This window comes from Motacilla alba, chromosome 2 (genome assembly GCF_015832195.1).
Source record: "Motacilla alba alba isolate MOTALB_02 chromosome 2, Motacilla_alba_V1.0_pri, whole genome shotgun sequence".
Classification (NCBI taxonomy): domain Eukaryota; kingdom Metazoa; phylum Chordata; class Aves; order Passeriformes; family Motacillidae; genus Motacilla; species Motacilla alba.
The window spans coordinates 29610766-29633938 of record NC_052017.1 but is presented as its reverse complement, the minus strand read 5'-3'; the positions used below and the strand labels follow the sequence as shown (position 1 = coordinate 29633938).

At 35.6% G+C, this 23173-nt stretch overlaps 1 protein-coding gene across 2 annotated transcripts in view; it reads left to right on the top strand.

The window, feature by feature from the left end:
- Window positions 1–23173, top strand: part of SNX13 (sorting nexin 13) — a 65075-nt gene that overhangs the window by 10052 nt on the left and 31850 nt on the right. For both annotated transcript variants that reach the window (XM_038125097.1, XM_038125087.1), the window contains exons 2-6: window positions 10858–10970; window positions 15511–15613; window positions 20024–20113; window positions 20538–20659; window positions 23035–23156. In XM_038125097.1, the coding sequence (XP_037981025.1) occupies window positions 10858–10970; window positions 15511–15613; window positions 20024–20113; window positions 20538–20659; window positions 23035–23156 (550 nt within the window). The remainder of the gene's footprint in view (window positions 1–10857; window positions 10971–15510; window positions 15614–20023; window positions 20114–20537; window positions 20660–23034; window positions 23157–23173) is intronic.

The following is a 23173-nucleotide window of genomic DNA, read 5'->3' as shown; positions in this document are numbered from 1 at the left end:
TTATTTGCAGATTGACAACAAATTCTTTGTGGTGCATACTCTGATCTTTGGGCTTCTATCTTTAATATCGATTTCATTTTCCAGCTTGTAGATGAGGATGCTGTTTAAAAAGCACTATATAGTTTTAAGAACTGTTGTGAAACTACCAGTACATTTTTGACAAGAAGTCAATTACAGTGAAGGGGTGATCACTGCAAGCAGGAGTCCAAACTGAAACTAGTTCACAATGCTGGCACTGACTGAGGTCTTGGAATTAAAAGAACAAAACAAATCTGCCAAAATAGTAAAATCCATGAATACAGGTTTTGGTAGCTGTTTCTTCAGAATCCAGTGTTTAGGCAGTAGATGCCCTTTATTATTTTGGTGGTAAGAGTCTAGAGACTGCTTGTTTATGTTTGAAGACAAAGGTGAGCACCAGGGAGAGGAGGAAGGGGGTAATACTTTAAAAATGGTGTTACTTCTCAGTCCTGTAAAAGGGGGTCAGAATGTTAATTGGGAGCCCCAACAAGCTTTCTAAATCTACCCTTCTCTTGGTGGCAAGTGTAGCTAGTGTGGCTTCATAATACAGATATATTTTATTTTAGCACAAAATCCTTTGTGGTGGAATTGGATGTTGTACATTGGTTTCCAGATGGATTTGTATTGTAACAGGAAGACCAGAACTGGACACAGGACTCCAGAGATGTCCATTAATGGAGAGGAAGGTTCACTTTGTTGTCTCTGCTGGTGACACTTCTGCTGACAGAGGGTAGAATACTGTTGACCACCTTTGGTACAACGGCATGCTGCTGACTTGTGTTTACCTTACAGCCCACCTTGGGGTGTCTTTGTGCAGAGCTGCTTTGCAGAGCGTGGGTCCCAGACTGTATTGTGGACCAGGGTTAGTCTACCCTGGATGCAAACCTGTGCTTGTTCTTGTTGAATTCGATGAGGTTCTTGTCAGCCCCTTTCTCCAGACTGTTGACCCAACTCAGAACCCTCCAGCGTATTGAGAGCTCACCCCACTTCACGATTCTGTGCACCCTTTTACTGAGAGTTCACTGATGGTCACATCACCCACATTGCTCAGGCATCATGAGTCCCCTGTTGATCCGTGAAGGTTCCCACCTAGTCACTGCCTGCACACTGTACTCTGTACCACTGATCGTGTGTTTGCATTTGCCGTTTTTCACCTTTTAATATACTCATCCGGCCTGTACCTCAGCATTCTAGTGATAAGGAAGCTGTGGGATATTGTGCTAAAGGCGAAGTGCGCGTCATCTAAGGCCCCGCCCTTGTCCTCAGCATCACTTGCCTTATCATAGAAACCAATTGGGTTGGTCAGGCATGATTTGCACTTGGTAAATCTTTTGGTTGCTCACAACCTTCTTAGGGACTGAGGTGATGCTGCCTGGCACATATTTTTCCTTTCTCCTTGGACTGGGCCTTCTTTCTTGCTGGTGGTCTTTGGCTGCCAATACAGTCTGAGAAATCATTTATGGTGGCTTTCTGTTAAGCTTTGTTTTTTTGGATTCCATGATAGCAATTGTACTGTCTTCAATCAAGGTGACATTTTGCATTACAGGTGAGAAACTCAACGTGGTTTTCCTTTATGAGCGCTGCATTATTGCTTCCAGCTTTTCTCCTCCTTTTTAGTAAATTAAAACAAGCAAACAAAAAACCAATTTTTTTAGGGGTAATAATAAGGATAGGGATGTTTTAACCACATTATTTCATTTTCCAAAACAATTCTACAAGGATAGGTGGTATGACTGACTGTATTTAAGGACAACAGCCTTTATGACTAGGGGCAATGTGAAAATCAATTTTTAGTCTTGTTGAGTATGTCTGTTACTGGCGGATTCCTGGCAATTATGATAGATAATGTCAATTGGCTTCTTCCACTTGTGTTCTTTCAGATTTGTAACGTGACTTAATAAGGCAAGTAGAGTCAATCTTTATATTTAGTAAAGTTCTTGAAAAAAATATACTAAAGTTATGTTTTAGCTCAGTATTTTTAAAGTAACTTTTTCATCTAGATGAGGACTGTTGCGTATTTGAGATTTATTAGATTGTGGTATGTACTATCAAAGAATACTGCAACCAAAGTGGTTGCATCTTAACTTTAGTGGAATAATGCTGAAAATTTTGCTGCAAATAGCAACATAATATTACCAGTGGGTTAAAGAAATTAACAAGACTCTTTGATGACTAATTTATAGCCTGATGAAGCCAGAAGACTAAAAGGTTGATCAGAAATTAATGACTAAATCTTTCTGCAGTAAACCTAGTACAATACTGGATTTTGTGTGTGTATATATAATATTTTTGTATATGTGAAATATGGATAAACACATATAAAATGTTTAACTCAGTAAAAAAACAAATCACACATCCTGCAGATATGTATTGAAATATATGTTTTTTCAGTCTGTTTAGAAGAAACTACTGATTTTAAGGAATTTGCTTGAAAATAATTATTTGGTTATTGCTGCTTTCAAGCGAGTCATCAACTGTTAGAAACAGAAATCTTAGTATTTTTGTCAGTATAAAATTTGAACATGTTGTCTGCTGTTTACTTGTGATGAGTTGTTTAGGAAAAAGCAAAACAATAAAGTTCAATGACTGCTGCTGCAATGTGCAGTTCCAAAAGGTTCCAAATTTTATGTAATTTGTAGTATTTTATACCTTCATGTCCTTGACACTTCTGTATTTGCAAAAACTGTGTGCTTTTACTTCATTTCACTTTCTGTTATGGTGGAGTTGTTGTTTGAAGGTAGCGAGATTTTCCAAAGCAGAAACTGTATCATTTTGAATTTTTTCTGTATTTATTCCTTTTTGAGCTGATTCTATCAATTCAAGATTATGCACACTGTTTTGCACACAGCCACTGCTATGAAATTGTGTGGTATCTCTATAGAGAAAAAGAATGCATTTATTTTAGGAGAAGTAATCATTGTTCATCAGACCTCTTACAATTCATCTTTTCCACTTTGTTCTCCCTGTAAAGATCGTAGACAATAATGCATTGCCTTTGAAAAGAAGACTCTGTGCAAAATAGTGTTTATATAAATAATCTTTATATAATTTTTTTTTGTAATGGTATAAATTGGGCAAGTGTAATGGAGATTTAAGTTGCAGGAGAAGGCAGATGCTTATTGCTTGGTAGAAGGGATGCTGAGTTGAAATTACCACTACCATGGAAGAACAGCTTAGAACTAAAGAAATTTCTTTATCTTCCAAAAGCTTAGCTCTTAAGGTGTCAAGAAACCTTTTTAAAAACGTGTCACATACAACTGTTTCTGTAGTATCCGTGAGCTCTGCCTGCATGTTTTTATTAGAATCATAAAGAGATGACCACTAGATCGGATTCTTGTGGAGAGAGAATGCATACAGATAAATTTCCATACCGATAAATTTCCATACATATTAGGAGCTGGAGTGATAGAAATTGTTCTCAAAGCCAAGCTCATGATTCTTAAAGTTCTTTCAGTGGAATCAGGTTTCTTTAGCAGTGGGGAAAAAACGGTGAAAAGAACTTTTAGATAACTTCTTGCTGCAGGGAAGTAAAAAGCTTAAGATGCTGCTTGAGCAGTAGTCACAAATGAAATACACAATAACAGTTCCTTGACTTAGCACATGTGACCTCATTATTTTGAGCCATATAGGAGAACGGACCTTTTTTTTTTTTCACCTGCTAAAGATTTTGGAGGCTTCCCCCTCTCTCCCCTTTGCTACTATTTTGCAGCAGGAAAACTTGAAGTAAATGTAATCTGTTTATCCGGAGGCTGAATGTAGAACAGTCTCGATTATCTCATTGGCTTGCTTTCAAGATAGAGTTAGAGGGATTACTTTATTCTCTCACTTTAGATCACCTTAGGCAATCCTGTCAAGCCTGGCCCTGTTTCAATCACCTAAGGTGATCCAAAATGCTTTTATCTTTTTGTCTTGCTTTCTGTCCAAATAAATAAATTAGCTTGGATACAAGTCAATATGGATTGTTACAAAGGAAAAAAGATAACTTCCTTGGAATTTGTATTAAAGATGAGTTTGAGTATGTCACTTTTATATTCAAGAAAGTAGCAGAATTACATCTCTTATTTCCCATTGCTATCCAAGATGCTCAAGTGCTTCTTTTAAATTTGACCAAAATTGCCTATCCTTTAACTAGAACATGATTCAGACTGTTTTTTAATGCAGGTATGTTATGAGAAAGAGTGTGCATCTGTGAAGGTAGCTTCTTTATTTTTCACAGCAAGTTAAGTACTTGGGCCACTCAAGAAAAGGTTACATGAATGAAACAATGTCCCTTGCTCATACTTCTACTGTATAATAAAGTAGCTGTTAGCACTGGAAATAAAGGGTAGTAAAATGAGGGTCAGTTCAAAATTAAACATTTCGAAAAATTCCTGATTTCATGTAATGATGAGCAGTGGTTGCTAAGCCAGGTGTAAGAGAGGAAGAAAAAAATAATCTTGACTCTTGACTGTTTGCTTGAGAAGAAAATGTGACACTGTTTACCATTTCTTATAGAACTGTGTTAAACAGAAAATTGGTCTTTTTCTTGCAAAAAAATCCAGTTGTATCAAAATATGGAACATAACGTTTTTATTTTTAATTACATTACAAGTTGTATAGTAATATTCTGATTATTGCAAACAGTAAAGTTTTAGTAAGGGAATTTGTTGTTCTCTGGATAAATAGTAAAATTGAAGTAATGTTCACAAAAACTTCTAATCTTTCTAGTTACACACTGTAATGTTGCATATTTAATGTAAGTGTTAGCATGCATTTTTATTTAAATATTTGCACTTCTAAAAATGAGCTTCAGCAATAAAACTGCAAAACTGCAGTAATAGTGAATACAGATGAAAAACTGTCACCTATCCATTAGAGCCTAATCTGTTGACTGCCTTGAATAGCCGTAGGGGAAAATGATCCCAAAGCTTTTTTGCTTCATGTGGTGTGAGGAACAGCAGGAAAACCCAAGCTCAAAACAGTTAGACATGATTGTGTTTGAATTAATGCAACTGTTAAGTAATTAAGCCATTTGACATCCAAGGTGTGTATTAGCAGAAGAGGAGGAGGTGAGGTAGAGAGGGGACAGATGGACTCTTGCTTGCAGCAGCGTTTCAAGCCTCTGTAACTGCGAGGGACCAGCAGGAATGCTACACTTATTGAGAAGAAACTTCATTGGCCACACTTCTTAACTCTTAATTAACATTTCCTTCTTTACTTATGTAAAAGATTTTAGTGTGTATTTATATGCTTTAGTATTTTAAGCTTTCTTTGGAAAACAAACCCCAAAACAATCTAATCTTAGAACGATAAAAGCAAAATAGACTATGTAAAATCCTTTAAAATTTTTTTTAAATACCAAGAGTTTCCTTGAGAGTACTGCAGTAAATTATAGTGTAGATTCACCCCAATTATTTTTCCATAGTATGAAGTAGGAGTGGAGTTAGGGTGTTTTTTTCCTTTGCCTTTTTTGGGCTAAGGAAGGAAAAGGGCAGAAGGATAAGAAGAGGTTAAAAAAGACCTTTAGTGCTGTTAGGAAATCATGATATGCAGAAGTGAAAACCATGTTGACATGTATTTTACATGGTCGCTTTAACTTTGGCAGATAAGAGAATGTAACTAGAAAGTTGTTAATGGTTTATTTCAAAACTGTTAAATATTTCTCTGACTAGTGTAATGTAACAATTTCATTGCACTGAAATTGACACTCTGGTTGGTACAGCTTTCCAATTTTACTTGTCATGCTAGTGAAAGAGACAGTAATTTGAAACCTAAAATAATCTTTTTAATCACTTGACAAAAGTGACACTCACCTTAATTATAGAAAGGTTTATATGTGAACATGTTCCATTTGCACTCAAAATGGAAGTCAAATTAAAAGGCAGATGTGTGGAATTAACAAAATTAAACTTGACATCTACTGTAAATGCAATCCCTGACAATTTTTTTAATGTGAGCCCAGAAGAAGCATTTAAAAAAGAAAAACCCTAATAATTTAAACTACCCAAATGGCAAAAAATAGTTTATCAGTGTCTGTCAGAAACAGGTCAGTTACTGTAACTTTTAAAATGTTAATGGAAAAATGTAATTTGATCATCAAGAGTGAAAGAATTGTGAGCAAGGAAACATGTTTTTGTTTTTAAATGTTGCTGTTCTTTCAAAGTTCAGATTATTCTGTTGTGACCATTAAATGTGAAAATAATCACACATTATAATCTTCGAAGGTGGAATCTGTCTTTTGGATGCTAATGTAAGATTTAAATCTTCTTCTGCTTCAGGTTTAGTGAGATTGACAAGCAGATGATTCTTGAGCCCTGCCTTCCTGTATGGCTTCACTGTGTCTCCAAACTTGAAGCTACAGTTCCCACCCAGTGTGTGTGGGAATTGTGAAGAGAGACCAGTGCCTGGAACAGGAGCTTCTCACTGGAGTAGGAGGGTGGTGGCACCCAGAGCCACTGAGTGGAAATACTTGTCCTCTGTTCAGTGGCAGAGAGGGCTAGAGAAAACTTGTCATCTGAGCTTGTGGAGTAACACTTGTTTTGCCCTAAACCAGACACATGTGTTACCTTACTGCCAGTTGCAAGCTAAAATCGACAGCGCTAGTTCAAATCCAAACAACAAACTTATATTACCTTGGTAAATCATTTCTAGAGAAAGATGTGTCAAGACCAAAGAGCTTGCTTAAAAATGGGTGTGGGGCAAAGGTCTGAAAGGTTGTCAGATGGATTAAGCAAATAAGAAACCTGTTGAAGCTACTTTTTAATAAGACATAATTTTGTTTGTTTCTGGAAGAAATAATTTCTAGAAACTTCTGTGTGAAGGGTCATGTTAAGTGACATAATCAGTCTTAGCTCAGCACTACTAGCCATAATGTCATGCAGCTTTAACCATCAAAATGTTGCCTTGATTAGGAAGCAGAAATCAAAGAAAGAAAAAGAAATTATGCATAAGAAAGCAAATTCTTTATGTACCACTTTTAGTACTTGGCTGTGTACTGTGGAAAAACCATTCAGTGTGAAAAATGGACAAAACCTAGTCAAAAAAAAAACGAACAAGCATGTGCCATTGAGGTGGCAGTTTTGTTTGTAAAAGCTGAATCAAGCACATATGAATATTCACCTTTTTGTGTCTTCTGACAACTGTTAAGCCTCTGCAGTGTACTCTTGGAGGGTACAGACACCCCTGTACTTCAATTGCAGTTTATTTTACTGAAGCAACTCCAGCTGTGGAAAGAAAATTACCATGTGTGACCACAATGCTGCATTAACCCATTATATATATATGACTTTAGTAATATTCTGCAGAAGTCTTTGCAAAATCTTAAACTTGAAAACTAAGAAGTGATGATGGTGAGACAAACATAGAGTATCTGTAGTGGTGGTAAGCAAAAGTGGCTAAAACTGATGAAGTGGAACCGCTGCTGACATGGAGTAAACATCCTTTACCCACGTGTATGCACACAGTATATACCCAACCATGCCTACCACATCACTAAGGCTTGTGTATCTCTTGAGGCTTTAGCTAACTGTCCCTAATTCCTTGAAAGTCAGTGGACAGCACTGTGCCAGGTCAGCTTGGAAGTTTGCCGTTCCAATGTAGGGCAGGTTGGCTTCTTTTAAAGGGTCTGGATAGCTGTGACTTAAACACCAGCAATTACACCATTTCTTCAGAAGACTGGTTTGTTCTTTGTGTCGAGGGTGATAAGCATTCACCCTGCAACTAACTTTATTATGACTAACAGAGCTTCACTAAATCTGTAAATCTTCTAAAAAATTAACATTATAAATAGAATTTGGAAATAAGCTGTAAGTGACGTTTGAATTTGAATACCTGAGCTATTTTCATACTGACCAGCTGTATAGTCATATTTGTGTATATTTGGACATTTTATCCAAAAATAGTTGGTTTTGATGTATTAAGAACTTAAAGTTTTCATTTTTTTCCTAGGAATTCTAATCCTTAAGTCCCTTCAAGAAGTGTGGTGTCAGGGAAAGTTTTGTTTACAGCCAGCAGAAAGGGTACCATCCTGATGATTTAATCCCTTTGAATGTCTCAAAATCTGTAAGACTATAAAGCACTCATTAGAATATACAAGAATTGGGCCAATATCTGTTGTGCTTCCTGCAGTGTACCAAGTTGTACGATTTTTAAGAAATCCTATTAAAATACCAAATGAGATTTGAATCTCTGTCCCCATATGCTAAATTGCAAAACTGGAGCATAGGACAAAAGGTCACTGTTTTATTTATTAGAGTTATAGAGCTTTCTTTGTTAATTATGCATTCATCCAACTCTGACTATACATCCATCTAGTTTAATTAAGTCATTTAGAGTGCTTATCCCATATTTAGAACTTAAACTTTTTTGAATGATGTGATTAAGCATAATGGATTTTTGACATAAAAAGACCATCATTAAATGCTATCTTCTGTGTACGTATCTTCCTTATCATGCTTGTAATGCTCTGCAGAAATTTTAAAATGTATTTTTGAGGGTATGAATATTCTTTTTGTATTGAAATGTAGATGTGCAATGGGATCTCATATTTTAGTTAATTCTTGAATTTGCCATGGTTTTTTGTTTCTTTTTTTCAACTGGTGTGTCCTAGAATGGTTTGGGTTGGAAAGGACCTTAAATATCATGTAGTTCCAATACCCCTGCCATGGGCAGGAATACTTTCTGCTAGACCAGGTTGCTCAAAGCCCCAACCAGCCTGGCCTGGAGCGCTGTCAGGGTTGGGGCATCCACAGCTTCTCTGGGCAGTCTCAGCCCAGAGTGCAGTCAGCAGTGCCCACGATCACCTTATATCTAATCTAAACTTAGTCTCTGTTTGAAGCCATTCCCCCTTATTCTGTCACTACATGCCCTTGTGAATAGTTTCTCTCTGTCTTTCTTGTGGGCTCTCTTCATGTATTGGAAGGCCACAATTATCTACTGCATTTACTTATTATGAGTCAACAAAACAACAAAGTCTTCTACTCGGTTGTGATTTTAGTAGTGTGGATTTTGTGGTTTATATTATCTATTGAAGCAATTCCTCGGCTTAAAGAGAATTTAATAACTTGCAATGCATTTTTTTAATTGCTGCACTTTAATTACACTCGTCTACATACTTGTATGTTTAATTTTTCCCAGCCTCAAGCACTCAGAACAAAGCTAGTACAACTCGTATCTCCTGCTAAGAAAGTTCAACTAGGAAGAAAATAGAATTTCATCTCAAGGTTCCATTAAACTTTTAACTAGGAAGAATTAAATAATTCTGATTATTACAGTTTAGATCTTTGAAAGTCTCCCTTCGGAGCTGTGATTTTGCTTTTTGATCTTGCTCTCAAAAAATAATCAAAGCTGCTTTATATAGGAGTCTTAATTTGTATTCTTTTTCATTCTCTATAGGATTTTTAAAACTTTTTTTGAAAAAGTTGATTTTTTTTAATCCTATGCCTAAAATTAAAAGATGAAATCTAAATAGTTCCTTGAGAGAAATGAGCTGTAGCTCCTTCATATTAAAAGCTAAAAAAGGGCTCTCTACAAATCTGGTGTTCAATCTCTGTTTGTTTTCTAAATGTCAAACTGCAAGACGAGTTTATTTAAATACTTTCTTAGTGTTACTTGTTGACACAGTTGTCTGAGTTCCCATCAGGGTGTCATTTGATCACTGTTAGGAAAGGTGTAAATTAGACAACAGCAGCAACCAAGAAAAAAATATTGAGAACCTTAGAGCTGGAACAGTTTGGGTGGCCTATAAATACTTGTCATCGTTGTGTTTCACACTCTTGGGACTTGGCTGAAGCATACTTTCCATATTGAACTAGAGACTAGATTGAATTAAATTTATATAAGCTTTGTTAACTGCATTGCAGCATTGTGATGGTTTAAAAACTATTGTAGCTCAGATCAGTCAGGTTTTCCCTGCCTTGCTTTTTTAGATTACCATGCATATATGTACAGGTATGTACAGACACACATCTGTCTATGTAGATAATAGATCAAGTATGTATGTGTATACATGGGTGTACATAAATGCACTTATAACCTGTAACTGTAATCGTGCTGCTTTTTTGGAACTCCTGTTGTCTGCCAGTGCAGGTGGAGTTTTGCCTGCTGCATTTATGCCAGACATCAACCCCCAAAATCCCACCAGCCCCACATGTGCTCTTGTGACTGACTTTAACTTCATCATGGGCTTTTCAAACAACCCTTACCTCCCTTCCACTGCCCAACTATCAGTTGCTGAAGTTTCCCTCCCTTTTATTTATGTGGGAAAGTATACTTGTGCCAATTATTTGGTGCACCTGTTGACCCGCCTGTGACTTGACTGGAGAAGAGGATGCCTTTTTAGTCTTGCACGTCGTTTAATCTAGGGAAGAAACAGTATTGCTTGGTTGTAGAAAATAATGTGTTTAGATGTGTAATACAAGGCTGTATTGTCTTTTCTGTTCTATCACAAAGCCTGTTTTTTTCCTAGGAGATGGTGGAGAACTTTTCTCATGGTGGGGAAAGGGGAAGAAGGGAGGAGGAAGGGATCTCAAGAAAAAAAATGCACGAAAGGAGAATAGAAAAGAAAAAAGTGGCAACTTAAAGGATGATAGTTTTATCTGAAATAAGAGATGAGGAACAGTATTTGAAAGAAAAATGCTCTAATGTTGTCTAAACTGGATTAGTGGCCCACAACATAATGGGGGACATATTTGATAGCAATATACTCTTAAAAACAAGGGTAATTTGTTTTTTTCATCAAGTAGAGCTTATGCCTGGTAAAAATGTATCAAACATTATAGAAACTACAAGTATTGCTCTGGAGACTTAAAGTTGTATGAATATAATATTAATTATTCCTTTTCTATATGTTCTTGTTTACAGACCAGTCTTTCCATATGGGGATGGGGAAGTCTTGGCCTTGTGCTTTTTCTAGTAACTTTTGGACCCTTCGCTATATTTTACTTTGCATTTTATATCCTCTGCTTTGTGGGTGGGTAAGTATATTACTTAGTGTTTTGTTTAATTTGCTATGAAAGTAAAATTTTAATGGGTGTGTTAGCAAAGAGCTTGCTCTGAAAATCTGAAGCGGCTTTATGTAATAAATGTTTCCCCATTTGAGCACCTCTTTATGAGCAAAATTTTTGTAATTTAAATCCCAATTTAGCTGTTTTTAGTGGATGTTAGAGGATGAATGCTCACACAAAAACAGTGGTAATTTCAGTTCATACTTTTTATTAGTGTCAGTTCTTTTCCCAGATACTTCTAAGTCCTATGTTTCCTTTTCTATCACAGTCTCATTTTCCTGTCTAAGGCGCTTGATTCATGGGAGTGAATGTTTTCCTGTGTGTCGAAATAATGCTGCACTTTGAACAAGTAGATCAGTTCGGCAGCTGTAGACTTTTCATATGTTATCCATATAGGCAGGAAGGGAGCATATGTTAAGTTTAGCACCATGATTACATTGTATATTATGATGTTTGCCTTGTAACCATTAAAACATTTTTAATGACAAGTTAGAATGTCTTAGTGGAATATTCTTTTTACCTTCTTATTTGATACCATACAGAATGTATGTATATCTCATAAAAATGTAATAGAGTTTAGTAGCTAGAATTAGAGCTGCTATGTTTGGGTTTCAACTGTATTAGCCTTGGTATTTCATCTCTGAGAAATCAGAATAGTCAGTCTGTTAGAAAAAGGATTTATTTGAGGTAAAACTAACTTGAAGTAAGTGCTTTTATCTTGTTAAGTCTTGATACAGGTATGGTTTGCATATTTTGTTATCTGTTTGTCTAGGGCAAAAGTCAGAGTTTATCCAAAGGGCTAGAGTGCATCTGCTTGCTGTTTGTCTTACCACTTCCTTAGTACTTGAAGTATGGAAAATAACATGGGCTATAATATTTTCTTAAGACGTTTTCTATCATTGTTCCACAGTTTCAGTTGTTTGGTTTTTCAAAGCTAGCAGTCAAAGCAGGGTCTCAGAGCATGTCTGAAGTCAGCTACAGTTTGGCGCCATTAAACTGGATGTGGTGCCTGAGCTCATTCATTCTCTAGTCAGCTCTCATATCTCTTTGCTGTGGTTATTGTGCTGCTTTGATTAATTTTTGTATCTAGTCAGTAAACATTGATCTTGTGAAGGATAAATTCATCTAGTGGTAGCGTATCTGTGGGAGCAGAGTATTTACTTACATATATAGATGTGAAGTCTAAGCCCTTGCAGTAGAATGTCATCACTTCATTACTTCATTATATACATCTTGGCTGTGGCAGTGATCTGGCCCTTTTTTACGCTGTTAATCTTTCTCAGAGTGACACACTTACTTTAACATTCAGCGCACAGAACTGTGAGTGCTAACTAGGCCAAATGGGTTTATATCTAAACTATTCTTACCTGCTTTTTTTTTTTCCTTTTTGTTTAATTAATTTCCCTGAAGTTTCACAAAATGCTTGGTCATGCTTCTGTTAGAAACAAACAGAAATTGTTGCTTCATAACTTTTGCACTTATAATTAGCAATTATATGTCATAAGATTGTATATATAAATTTATAAAACAAAAATTTAGTTTTGGTTCATGATTATAATGGTGTCCGTAATATTTACCGTACACTTCTCTGGAGTAAAATAGCTATTTTGGACATGGATTTTTGTGATTGAGTTTTTCGTTGAAACTTGGAGTTCTTGCCCAATTTCACACAGTCTTCTAGGTCTTTATATTTTTTTAAAAAAAGAAGTGGCCTGTGTCAAAGGTTTCTAACTCCGTGTATGCCAGAAGTCCAGCTTCGGTCCCTTTTTGCAGTTTTAACAAAAGAAAATGCTGAATCACAGCTGGTCACAGTCTTCGTATTGACCTAAGCATTTAAATAATATATCAGTGAGCTGTGCAGGAAGACAATGGTGATGCCATTTGTGTGTCAATGTAATCAATTTGTTTATACTATTTAAGTCCTACAATGTGCTAATTATTTCTTTTTGATATGCACTCAACTCTGTGATTGCACACATGGCTTGTAGTAAATGTACTATTGTTTTTGGTGTACATGGAAGAATACTGAAATCACTTGTACATATGAATAAAAGTTCAAAATCACAATTTCTCTGTATTTAATTTTGTTTTGTTGCAAGACTGATTTATAAAATGTTAGCCTTTTTCCATTCAGTGATCATTCACTTAGGGAACTGAGCTCAAAAGCAGGAAGCTAAAGATAGATACTGTTTACTTAACCTGTGTAGAATATTACAGGGTGGTATTCTTCTTTTTTCCTCTCTTTCATGTACTGGTGTAGACCCCTTTAGCTGAGTGCTGAGCCTGTCTGTTACCATCTGCCTTTCCTAAGAGTGTTTCGTATCATATTCTCTTTCCTTGCCTCTTTCAGCCCTAAGGAAGTGATGTAAAAATGATATGAATTGTAGTTTTGCCAAATAGAAAAATTGAAATTTCTTGGGAATTTCAATTGACATTTCTTGAAATCAATTGCTTTGCCATTTAAAAGTGTTTGCTCTGTCATCAAATCCCATCATTATTGATACTCAATTACATCCATGTATATGTGACTGTCTGGTTCCATTTATGATTGCAACTGTTGATCAAATCAGAAATGGTTCTGTAGCTGCTTTTTGACTTCCATAACACGTTCAGCTGAGACTGTTACTTTTCAGACTTGAGGGGAAAGCGATAAATCTGTGGTTTTCATTTCTTTATCTTTTACCTTTGTTCTGTTGTTAATCTACCCTTGAAAAATCTGGTCATCCAGTAATCTTTGGAAGATTTTTTTTAAAATTAAGCTAAATACAATATTTTCCTTTTTCTGGTCTGTTCATTTACAGAAGACTAATACGATTTCTCATTCATGTATTGAAAATCTTCTTGATGAATTAAATAAGCACTAGAAGATTCAGGTTAGCTGACAGATGTCCTGAGTGTTCAGACTATGTATCCTTCTCTAATGCTCACAAGAATTTACATTAGAGAATAAAATGTGTTAATTTCTGCCAGAGAAGAAGCGGCTCCTAGCATTTCAAGCATAAAACTGATAATACTTCAAGGCATCTACGATTAGTGATTTTTAAACCATATTGGTAGTATTAGTATTTTTGAATGAGTCCTTAACTTTAAAAGTATCAAAATATTTGAGACAAAACAGAGATATAATCTATGGGTAGTTATTTCCAAGGCTTCATTCTGTTTGAATAAAAGAAGAGAAGCCATTGGCTGAGAGATGTTTGAAATTAAAGTTGATTTTAGGCCAAACTTGAGTATACTGGTTTTTTTTAAAAGACAACTCAAGTTTCTAATAGCAAAGTCATAGATAATCAAAAGAAAATCCAAACTTAAATAATTAAAAACAAACCAAAACATTATTGAAACTAATATTGTGATTTTTCTAAGGAAGTTCTTGTCTGTGAACTCTGATCAGTGTTACGATTTTGAAGTTGCAGGAGGGCAATTTAACCTGCTTTTGTTTCTTGCAGTCATATGGCAGCTAAGGATGGCTGTAGGAGTTAAGAGTATCCAGTGAACTCCTCTTATGTGTTGTTAAGTTACTGATCATAATTTAAGTAGCTTTTTTTTCCCCTCCTGTTTCATGGAATTAACCTCACAGCTTCTGAATTACTGGGCCTCTGGGTGGCTTAATTTTTTTTTTTAAACATTGGGAATTAAAACCTTTAAATGGCATATTTTAGCTTGGGTAGGATTTTTTCTGTAATCTTGTGAGAGTATCATATATCAACAGCAATCTGTATTAAAAGAACATATTGCTGCAGCGCATTTCAAGCCTGGAATAGCTTTGTGAGTTCCTGTGGTCACAAATGCTGGTCAGCTGGCCTTTAAATGGAATGCTTTGAAATTTGTGTAAAAACTGCGTGTGTTTAGACATTCCAAGGTAAATCTATTTTCTTTTTTTCTTTGCTCAATATTTCAAAGGCTGCATCCTCTGCTTATGCTAGAAGTGGGACAGACACTAGGTTTTCATCTATTTCTTAGTAAAGCCAGCTTGATGTTCATGTGTTCTTGTGCCCTAGTGTCATAAGCTGTAAATAAATTCTTGCTGTTCTTGAAGGGTAAGCACAATGTCTAAATATATGCAGTGGTTAGTTATGTTTGCTGCATCAGTTATTCCTGGATTGTGATTTTGTGGCTTACACTACAGTGGAGCAACCTACAGAGTTTATTTCTTCATAGTGTTGGAGACTCTTCATATAAATGCAGCCAAAGCAACTTCTGTTGCTTCCCAACATGCTAGTATTTGTGAGCACAGGCAGTGTGCCATCACAGCAGACACACTGTAGCATAGACAATGCTATGTAGATCTTCTGTGCAGTAAGCATGTATCAAGACGGACAATACAAGACTGGGAAACTTCATACTTAGGGTTGTGTCAGTTATTTTGAGCAGCATGTTACAGTGTGAAGAAGCACGAGAGTAAACAGTGAGAACTATCATGTATTGCCATTTTATAACTTGCTGTTAAATATTTTCTAGAGGTGAGAAAATGTGGCTGTTGTTGTACCTGGTCTTTCTTTTTCCATTTTAGGGGTTTTGTCGTTACTCTTTTATTTGGAAAAAGCAATTCAGAAAAATACCTTGAGCAGTGTGAACATTCATTTCTCCCTTGTACATCAGTTGGGATCCCTAAGGTAAGGAAAGTTTTCTGGTCTTAACTTACAGATCAGATTTTGTAACTTGGTTAGAAATAATCAGTTTTAATGTAAGGTTTGTGCCCATTTCTCAAGGGAAAAAGAGCCTGCTTTTTATCTTTTGAGTCAGCTGCAATGTGTAAATGAAATGACATATTTTTCTTTTATGAAATGCAAGTTTTTTAATAGGTTATGGAAAGTTTGATTTAAGTATTGTTTCTTCATTGTGAGAAGTGAGTGTGATATGACTGGCTAATATCTGTGAGGAAATTACTAAACCATTCCTTTCTAGACTACTTGTTTGTCTTGGTTTGTTTTGGGGGATAGTAGCTCTTTCTTGCTTTTTTGTGCAAGAATGTCATGACTTACTGTCACTATTTTGGTATCTTCCATTAGTGGATCTGTAGTCTCTCCACTTTTGATTGTGATCAAAAAGTTGCCTGCCTAACTAAGAAAGTCAAACTGTTACAGAGTCCGGATTTGCAGTGCTTCAAGGATGTAGAGGTCATCTTTGTCTCTCTTCAAGACCAAACAAAAATTCTGGAAAGGCATAGATGAATACAGACCAGCAGTGAAATCCACTTTTCAGCTCTGCTATTTTCTGAGTACCAGACACATCATTTTGGTTGATGGACTCAAGTTCAGGGTTCCTAACTGGATAAATCTGCATCTATTTAGTACAAAAAAAGTTGTTAAAAACCAGGAGGTAGAATTTCTAGGAATTCCTGGTTTATGAACCAATGCCATCTTCTTAGGTCAGAAGTTAAGATATATCTTGGTCTGATCCATTTGCGCTCATCAGAATAAACACTTTAACCCAAAGATTGCTAATTATAGTAAAGGTATCTCACAGCTATTCTGACTGAAGCATCTTGATATTTCTTAGCTGTCAGTTCACTACACTTCATGTCTGTCAAAGGAGGCGAGTGTTCAGCATTATCAGTAGCACATAGAAATTTACCTTGTGATTCAGCAGTATGTTTTCTAGTCACAGAACTTTTTCTGTGACTGGTTCATTGCTCGTTTGATGAGTGGCCTTTTCACTGAAGTCTTTGAATAATTTTAAATAAATCTGAAAGTATGCCCTAAACTGTAAAGTAAGGTTACTGCTCCAGATGAAAAGTACAAAGTTGAAGACTGAAAAAGGAAAAGTCAGCAGTCAGCTAATGTTTCTGTTTTGTTAATGAAACCTCATTTTGGATGGCTAAGATTCTTGGTGCTATATAGACTTTAGTGCTTCTATAGTTATATAGTTATATAGGTTGTTACTTAATGTCCTGTGTTTTGAGAGCAGATTGAGAGAAGTTTTTCTGTTTTTTAATTTCCTCTACATACTGAAACTTTTTTTTATGTTAAGTTCTATTTTGGGTTCAGTATGTTTGTATGCTCCGGTTGCTTTATAAAAGAATAAAATCCTGCGGAGTTTTTGTGTACTCTTTGCAAAACCAGTAGTTTGTCATCTGATTTGAGTATGGGCTATTGACACAGCACTTTCCTCACTGGCCAGTCTCAACTAATCTCTGGATTTAAGTTTTGTAATACGAAGGTATTTGTTTTTAGCTGACTTATGAAATGCTATTTGAAGCTATTCACCAAATAAAATCTGTTTGTCTTCTACAATAGTGTTTTCTCTTTTGCCACTGCACTAAAAGTAGCATTAACAAGGGTAGGTAAGCTTTGCAGTAGCAGTGCTAGTAGAGATGAGTCCCAGCCAAAATCAAACATGTTGCTTTGGGATTCGTATTTGCTATTTATGTATTAAATTGCTGCTGACTTGTATGGAAAATAATATTTTTAATTTGAATTTTTTTCATGTTTAAAGTAATTTTGGACCTAAGTGCTCTTGAACAATGAATATTCTTTCTAGTGGCTGGTGTGTAAAGATTATACTTCTTCCATGAACCGAGTACAAGCTGAATTCACCTGAATATGAAGTTGTTTTGTGGTAGTCTGAGGAGTAATATGGTGATACTGTTTCTTTATAAGGTGCTCTTTTCATCTGAGTTTTATTGATAGTTTTGGAGAATTTTTTGGTACTTGGATAATTTCTTTAGGCTAAGATAAATGTTCAAATGCTTGTTTTTACAGAAATCAGTGATAATACAGAGCGTCAAAGTTGTGGTTGGTTGTAATGTGTAGAATGTACCATACTTTACAACACCAGATCCGGTGCTGATAGGTTTCCTTGATTGCTGCAGATTGTACTTACTAGCAAATATATAGTGAATACTCACTAAGGTAGTGAATACCTCATTAAGGAGAATACTTAAGGTACATTTGATGGAAGATTGTTTGTTTATTTGTTTACATGTTTCAGATTTGATAGTTACTAACAGTTTCGAAAGAGGACTTCAAAAATACCTATTAATGCAGTGAAACAAAAGTCTGAAATAACTCAGTGCAGTTAGATGCTTGTGGAACCTGGATTTGTTTGTGCTGCATCTCACTTTGTGGAATCTGTGTCTTGCATTCCTCCCAGGTGATTCCTCCCTGCTTAAAATGAAGCAAGGAGATGTCAAATGCAAAAATAACAAGTGATACCCATTTTTCCTAACCAATGATTTAATACTGGTAGAGTGCATCAGACTAAGTGTGAGTGAAGTGACGGTCAAATGGTACAGTTGTCATGTGAGTTGGGTCACATGACAGAAGTAAAACTAACATTGCTTTCCAAGTGAGAATAGAGTCAGCTGTTGTACCTATAATGGAATAAAAGCACATACTCTAAATTTTAGATGTTTTCAGACATGTCAAAAGCAAATTAAATTATACTGCAGGCACATAAAGATTTCACTGGCTATAAAGACTATGAAAAAATGGTCTGACCTTGTAGTTGGCTCTGTTTTGAACAGAAGGTTGGATAAGATGAATTCCTGAAATCCAGGTCAAAACCCAGATCCTATGAGCATATGAACATTCAAATTTTTTACCAAGTAATCTTGCATGTTCTCTGTGTCCCTCTCGTGCCTGCTGCTTTTTTTACTGCTGTATTTTCCTCTCTGTTTTCCAAATGTGGTTTTATGCATGCAGTCCTTAAAAATTATTTTGACAGTGTTGTCTGGTAATTTTTATCATGCTGTGTTTAGTAAAAATGTTTAATTATTCAACTCTGTATAGTTTTGGTGGGTTTGACACAATCAACACAAAAATACTTTGCAAATTCCTTTGTCTATAGTTGGAATATACTAATTGTTTCAATGTGACCCAGTCTTATTAGTATTGAAGTATCATTGAAGGTTCCCTTGCCTTGAAAGTTAAAAAATATGCTGAATTTTGCAACAAAGTATTTCTGTGCTGTGATACAGAGTTGCTTAAATAGGATGACTTTTTTTCTGGCGTCGGGTATTTCACTGCCATTCACTGTTAACTGATTTGAATGAGATACGTAGGGCAAGTTTTATTCCCATAGAATAAAAACCTTGGATGTATGTTTCATAATTCCTTTATTTTTGGTTTTGGCAGGGTTGTTTTTTTGTTGTTGTTGTTGTTTTTTGGGGTTTTTTTGGGTTCTTTGTTGTTGTTCTTGTTCTTGGTTTTTTTGTTGTTTTTTTTTTAATATTGTTATAACTTTCTCTCTAGATCAAAGAAATTACTGGTTTGTTTGAACAATAGTGTAAGTTGTTGGGTTGTTATTTCTGTGAAAATACAGTTTATTGCCCATTGAATTGAAATTTTGTGGAAAGACACTGCATTAGTCCACTTGAGAGAAGCACTGATAAAGGGATGTTTTTCAGTATGTCACTTGCCAAAAGTCAGCTCTGATGAGGTCATGGTCATTCTTGGAGTTAACTGTTTCGAGATGCAAATCCTTCTATAAAGTAATTTCTTTCCCTCCTCATCAATTACTTTCCAAAGGCTCATCTGTTGAGTAGCAATGGTACAAAAAAGTAATTTCTGTTCTGGCGTATAGAATAAACTGAGGTGGATAAAGAAACCAAAAACCCAACTGAAAATTATCTGCCTGAGTTTGCAGTCAAGTTCACAAACAGGAGTTTTATTTCCTTCTGATTTAGTAATGTAGCAAACACTTGCTCATTTAAATTAAACAAGAAAAAAAATTTCAGGAGTTCCTCATCATTATGTACTGTATAGAGAAAAATACAGAAAATATTGCTGCCCGGAGAGGTGGTGGATGCCTAATCCCTGGAAACATTCCAGGTCAGCTTGAACACGGCTCTAAGCAACCTGATGTAGCTCAAGATGTCCCTGATCATTGCAGGGGAGGTTGAACTAGACCTTCCAACCCAAATAATTGTGTGATTCTTATATATCTTCTCTATAAATAATAATAATAATATAGAAAATATATTAAGTCCTTACTGGGTATATACCTATATATCATAAGCAGTAGAGCTGTTTTTTAATTAGAGCTAAACCCTAGCAAAGTTAAATTTCCCAATCTCTTTCAAGTGCATAGAAGAAATGAAACGTGAAGCCAGACCTATTAAGATTGACAGAAGACTGACAGGTGCAAACATAATTGATGAGCCTTTACAACAGGTAAGTTCTAACCAGGACTATTTATTTTTTACTTTTATTACTTTGCAAGTATTGCAAAGTGCAGAAGTAGTTGAATGACAAATAGAATTTCAAAATTTTACCCTATATGAGAGTGATAAATGAAAAAAACATGGGAGACAGGCCAGGATATTTGGCAATATTTGAGTATGTTTTCGGTATATTTTATTTCCACAGTGTAGTGGTGATAAAAACAATGTGTGCAAAGCAGTCTGAAAAGAAGTTTCAGTGTGTGAGTTCTGTTGTTTCACTCCCAGTTTCATAATGGCAGAGGAGTATCGTTCACTCTGGTAACCCTTTAGAAAAAACTGCTATTGTGTTATCAGGTACAAAAAACTGTTGTATTTTTTTTTTTGTCCTTTTTCATTAGCTCTTTTTTTTTTTTTAATTTTCTTTCCAATTTCAGGTAATCCAGTTTTCCCTGAGAGACTATGTGCAGTATTGGTATTACACACTAAGTGATGATGAATCCTTTCTTCTGGAAATTAGGCAGGCTCTTCAGTATGCACTTGTTCAGTTTTCTGCCAGGTAAGATTTGTTTTTATTTACATCAGTATACTGTAGGTTGTATGGTAGTAGGTAAGTGGTTAAATTTGTCTACTAGCCTAGTTCAGTGTATTTTACAGAAAGAACATATAAAAATTTGAGACTATAATATAAGAAATATGATTTTTTGCTGATCCCCTGGGAAATAATGGAGATGACAGTGTTTGAAATCATAATCTTTTGCAAAATTACCATTTCAAAATTTAGATTGTCTAAAGTCATTGAACTGCTATTTTTTTTCCTTTTTTACAACTTAAGCATTAAGTTTGTGAATCATTACTTCTTTGTATTCTTCGTGTAAAGAGTAGGCCCACTCCTGAGGTAAGTCTGAATTCAGTCCAAAAGTCTGAACATGTGTATCACCTCAGATGATTTTTAGAAGTGGTATGGCTCATGCGTATGTAGGAACAATAGGTATTTTAGAAAGAATAGTAGTTCGAGGAGTGAAATGGAATGTCACATATGCAAACCTTGTTTTTAAAAGAGCATTGATTGAGGACAAACGGATAGTTTGTTAATTACCCCTTATTTCTGCTGCCGTTCCCTGACTTCCTACTACTTGATTAGCAACTTGTCTGGGAAATTCACTTCTTTAGTATGGCTGATTTCTCAGCCCAGGTGCCACTTGCCTTTATATCCATATACTTGTTTATTAAGGTTTTTTTTCGGGTGTTCATCCCACTGTGCTTATTGTTACTTGCTTTCTCTGCAGAAGAGGTTGTGGGTCACCTAAATATAAGTAACTTCTTAGCAATTTTAAGGTGTTATCCCCTCCCTCTGTTGGCTTGACAATGTAGGTTAGTGTGCTTTTCTGACAGTGAGGGTCAAAGATGGAGAGCTAGAAATACTAGGAAATACTAGAAAATACTAGGAAAAATAATTATAACATAATTATAAATATAATAATATATAGTAAAATAATGAAAATTCTAGGAAACAGTATTGAAATTATAAAAATTATGCTAAATAAACTGTTACAGCAACCAAACTTATGCATGAAATGAACCTGACTACCCAGCCTTCAGTGTTTTTGTCTGTTTGGCACTGTCCATTTCATTGGACAGTATTGAGCACTGAGTTTGTGTCAAAGTAGGTCAAGTTCTTGCAAGTTTATTTTTCTTTCCTACAGTACTATAGCTCTTCAAAAATAGGCACATTTCCTGTGCAGTTGTGTTCTGCTGTAGAAAGCAAATCAATTTCACAGGCCTGAAGCAGTTCTGCAGAAAAAATGATGTAGTGTATTTATAATGCCTGTAGTTGGATATAGCTGAAGCAGTTTAGGTTAGTACCATCGCCTGTAGTTTCATACAGCCTGTCAGCTTCTGGGGAGAATGAGTACAGTGGGAATTTAGTATTCCCTGAGAGCTGCAACTTTGGGAGCCTGGGGTAAGGCTGCCATCCAGAGGTTTTGTGCGGTTCTGTCTTGTGCAGATGGGGGATCTGGATTGTTTGATCGATGGCCCTTTGGGACAACTCTGCTTCTAATTTACACATCTAGATTTTGCAGTAGCCCTCCCTTTCTTCCCCAGTTCCTTATCTCTTTCTTTCCTTGAGAAAAAAAAAGAGCATGTAAGGGAACAAATACAAACAAAGGAAGTGTTGTAGAAGGATTCCTGTTATAACAAAGTGGGCATCTTGAGAGAGTTCAGGCAATAAAATACTTAGTGTGGTGTAAGAGCTATTACTAGCATCAAGGTTCATTAAACCTATAATGCACAATCACATTTTTAGGTTGCATAATAAGGCACAGATATCATAAAAATACCTCTATCCTTCCCATACCTCTGAAGAAGTAGTTTTATGTAAATCTTAGAGTGATTATTTTCTGATCTAAACCTATATGTGTTGTCAGAAGAGTATGCTAAGAACCTCATATAAGCTGTGGAATCCATTGGTTATAATATTAGATTGTATTTAGTTTCAAGTGAAGCATGTGTTTTCTCACTGGTACATATTCTGCAAGTTCAGAACAAAATTATTTTGATTAGATGCCTTCCAAAATGGTAGAAAGTGTGGCTGAAAACAACCTGGAGAGTATTTTAGTTTTATGTTTTGAACTGTTTATATCAGGACTTCTCACAGGTATTTGACAGTGCCACAAATCAGAACACTATTCTAGATGCAAATGTTGACTTCCAACTAAATCAAACATGAATATTAATGTGATGCAAGAGTGGTATTTTACAATATTTGGGTTTTTAGTGGATAGGCAATTAGGCGACTGATTTATTTCTTTGCTTTTCCATGTTTACTATCAGTGTGCTTCTTGGCAGGAAGGAAAGAGGGATAGCAATTTATTATTGTTCTTCGTGCTCACAATAAAATAATTCATTTCCATGGATGTCCTTTACTAATAGGTCAAAGGAAACAGACTGGCAGCCTTACTTCACTACACGACTTGTTGATGACTTTGGCACTCATCTTCGAGTTTTCAGAAAAGCTCAGCAAAGGATAGCAGAAAAAGGCAATCAGATGAAAGGTGATCTGAAGTATTTT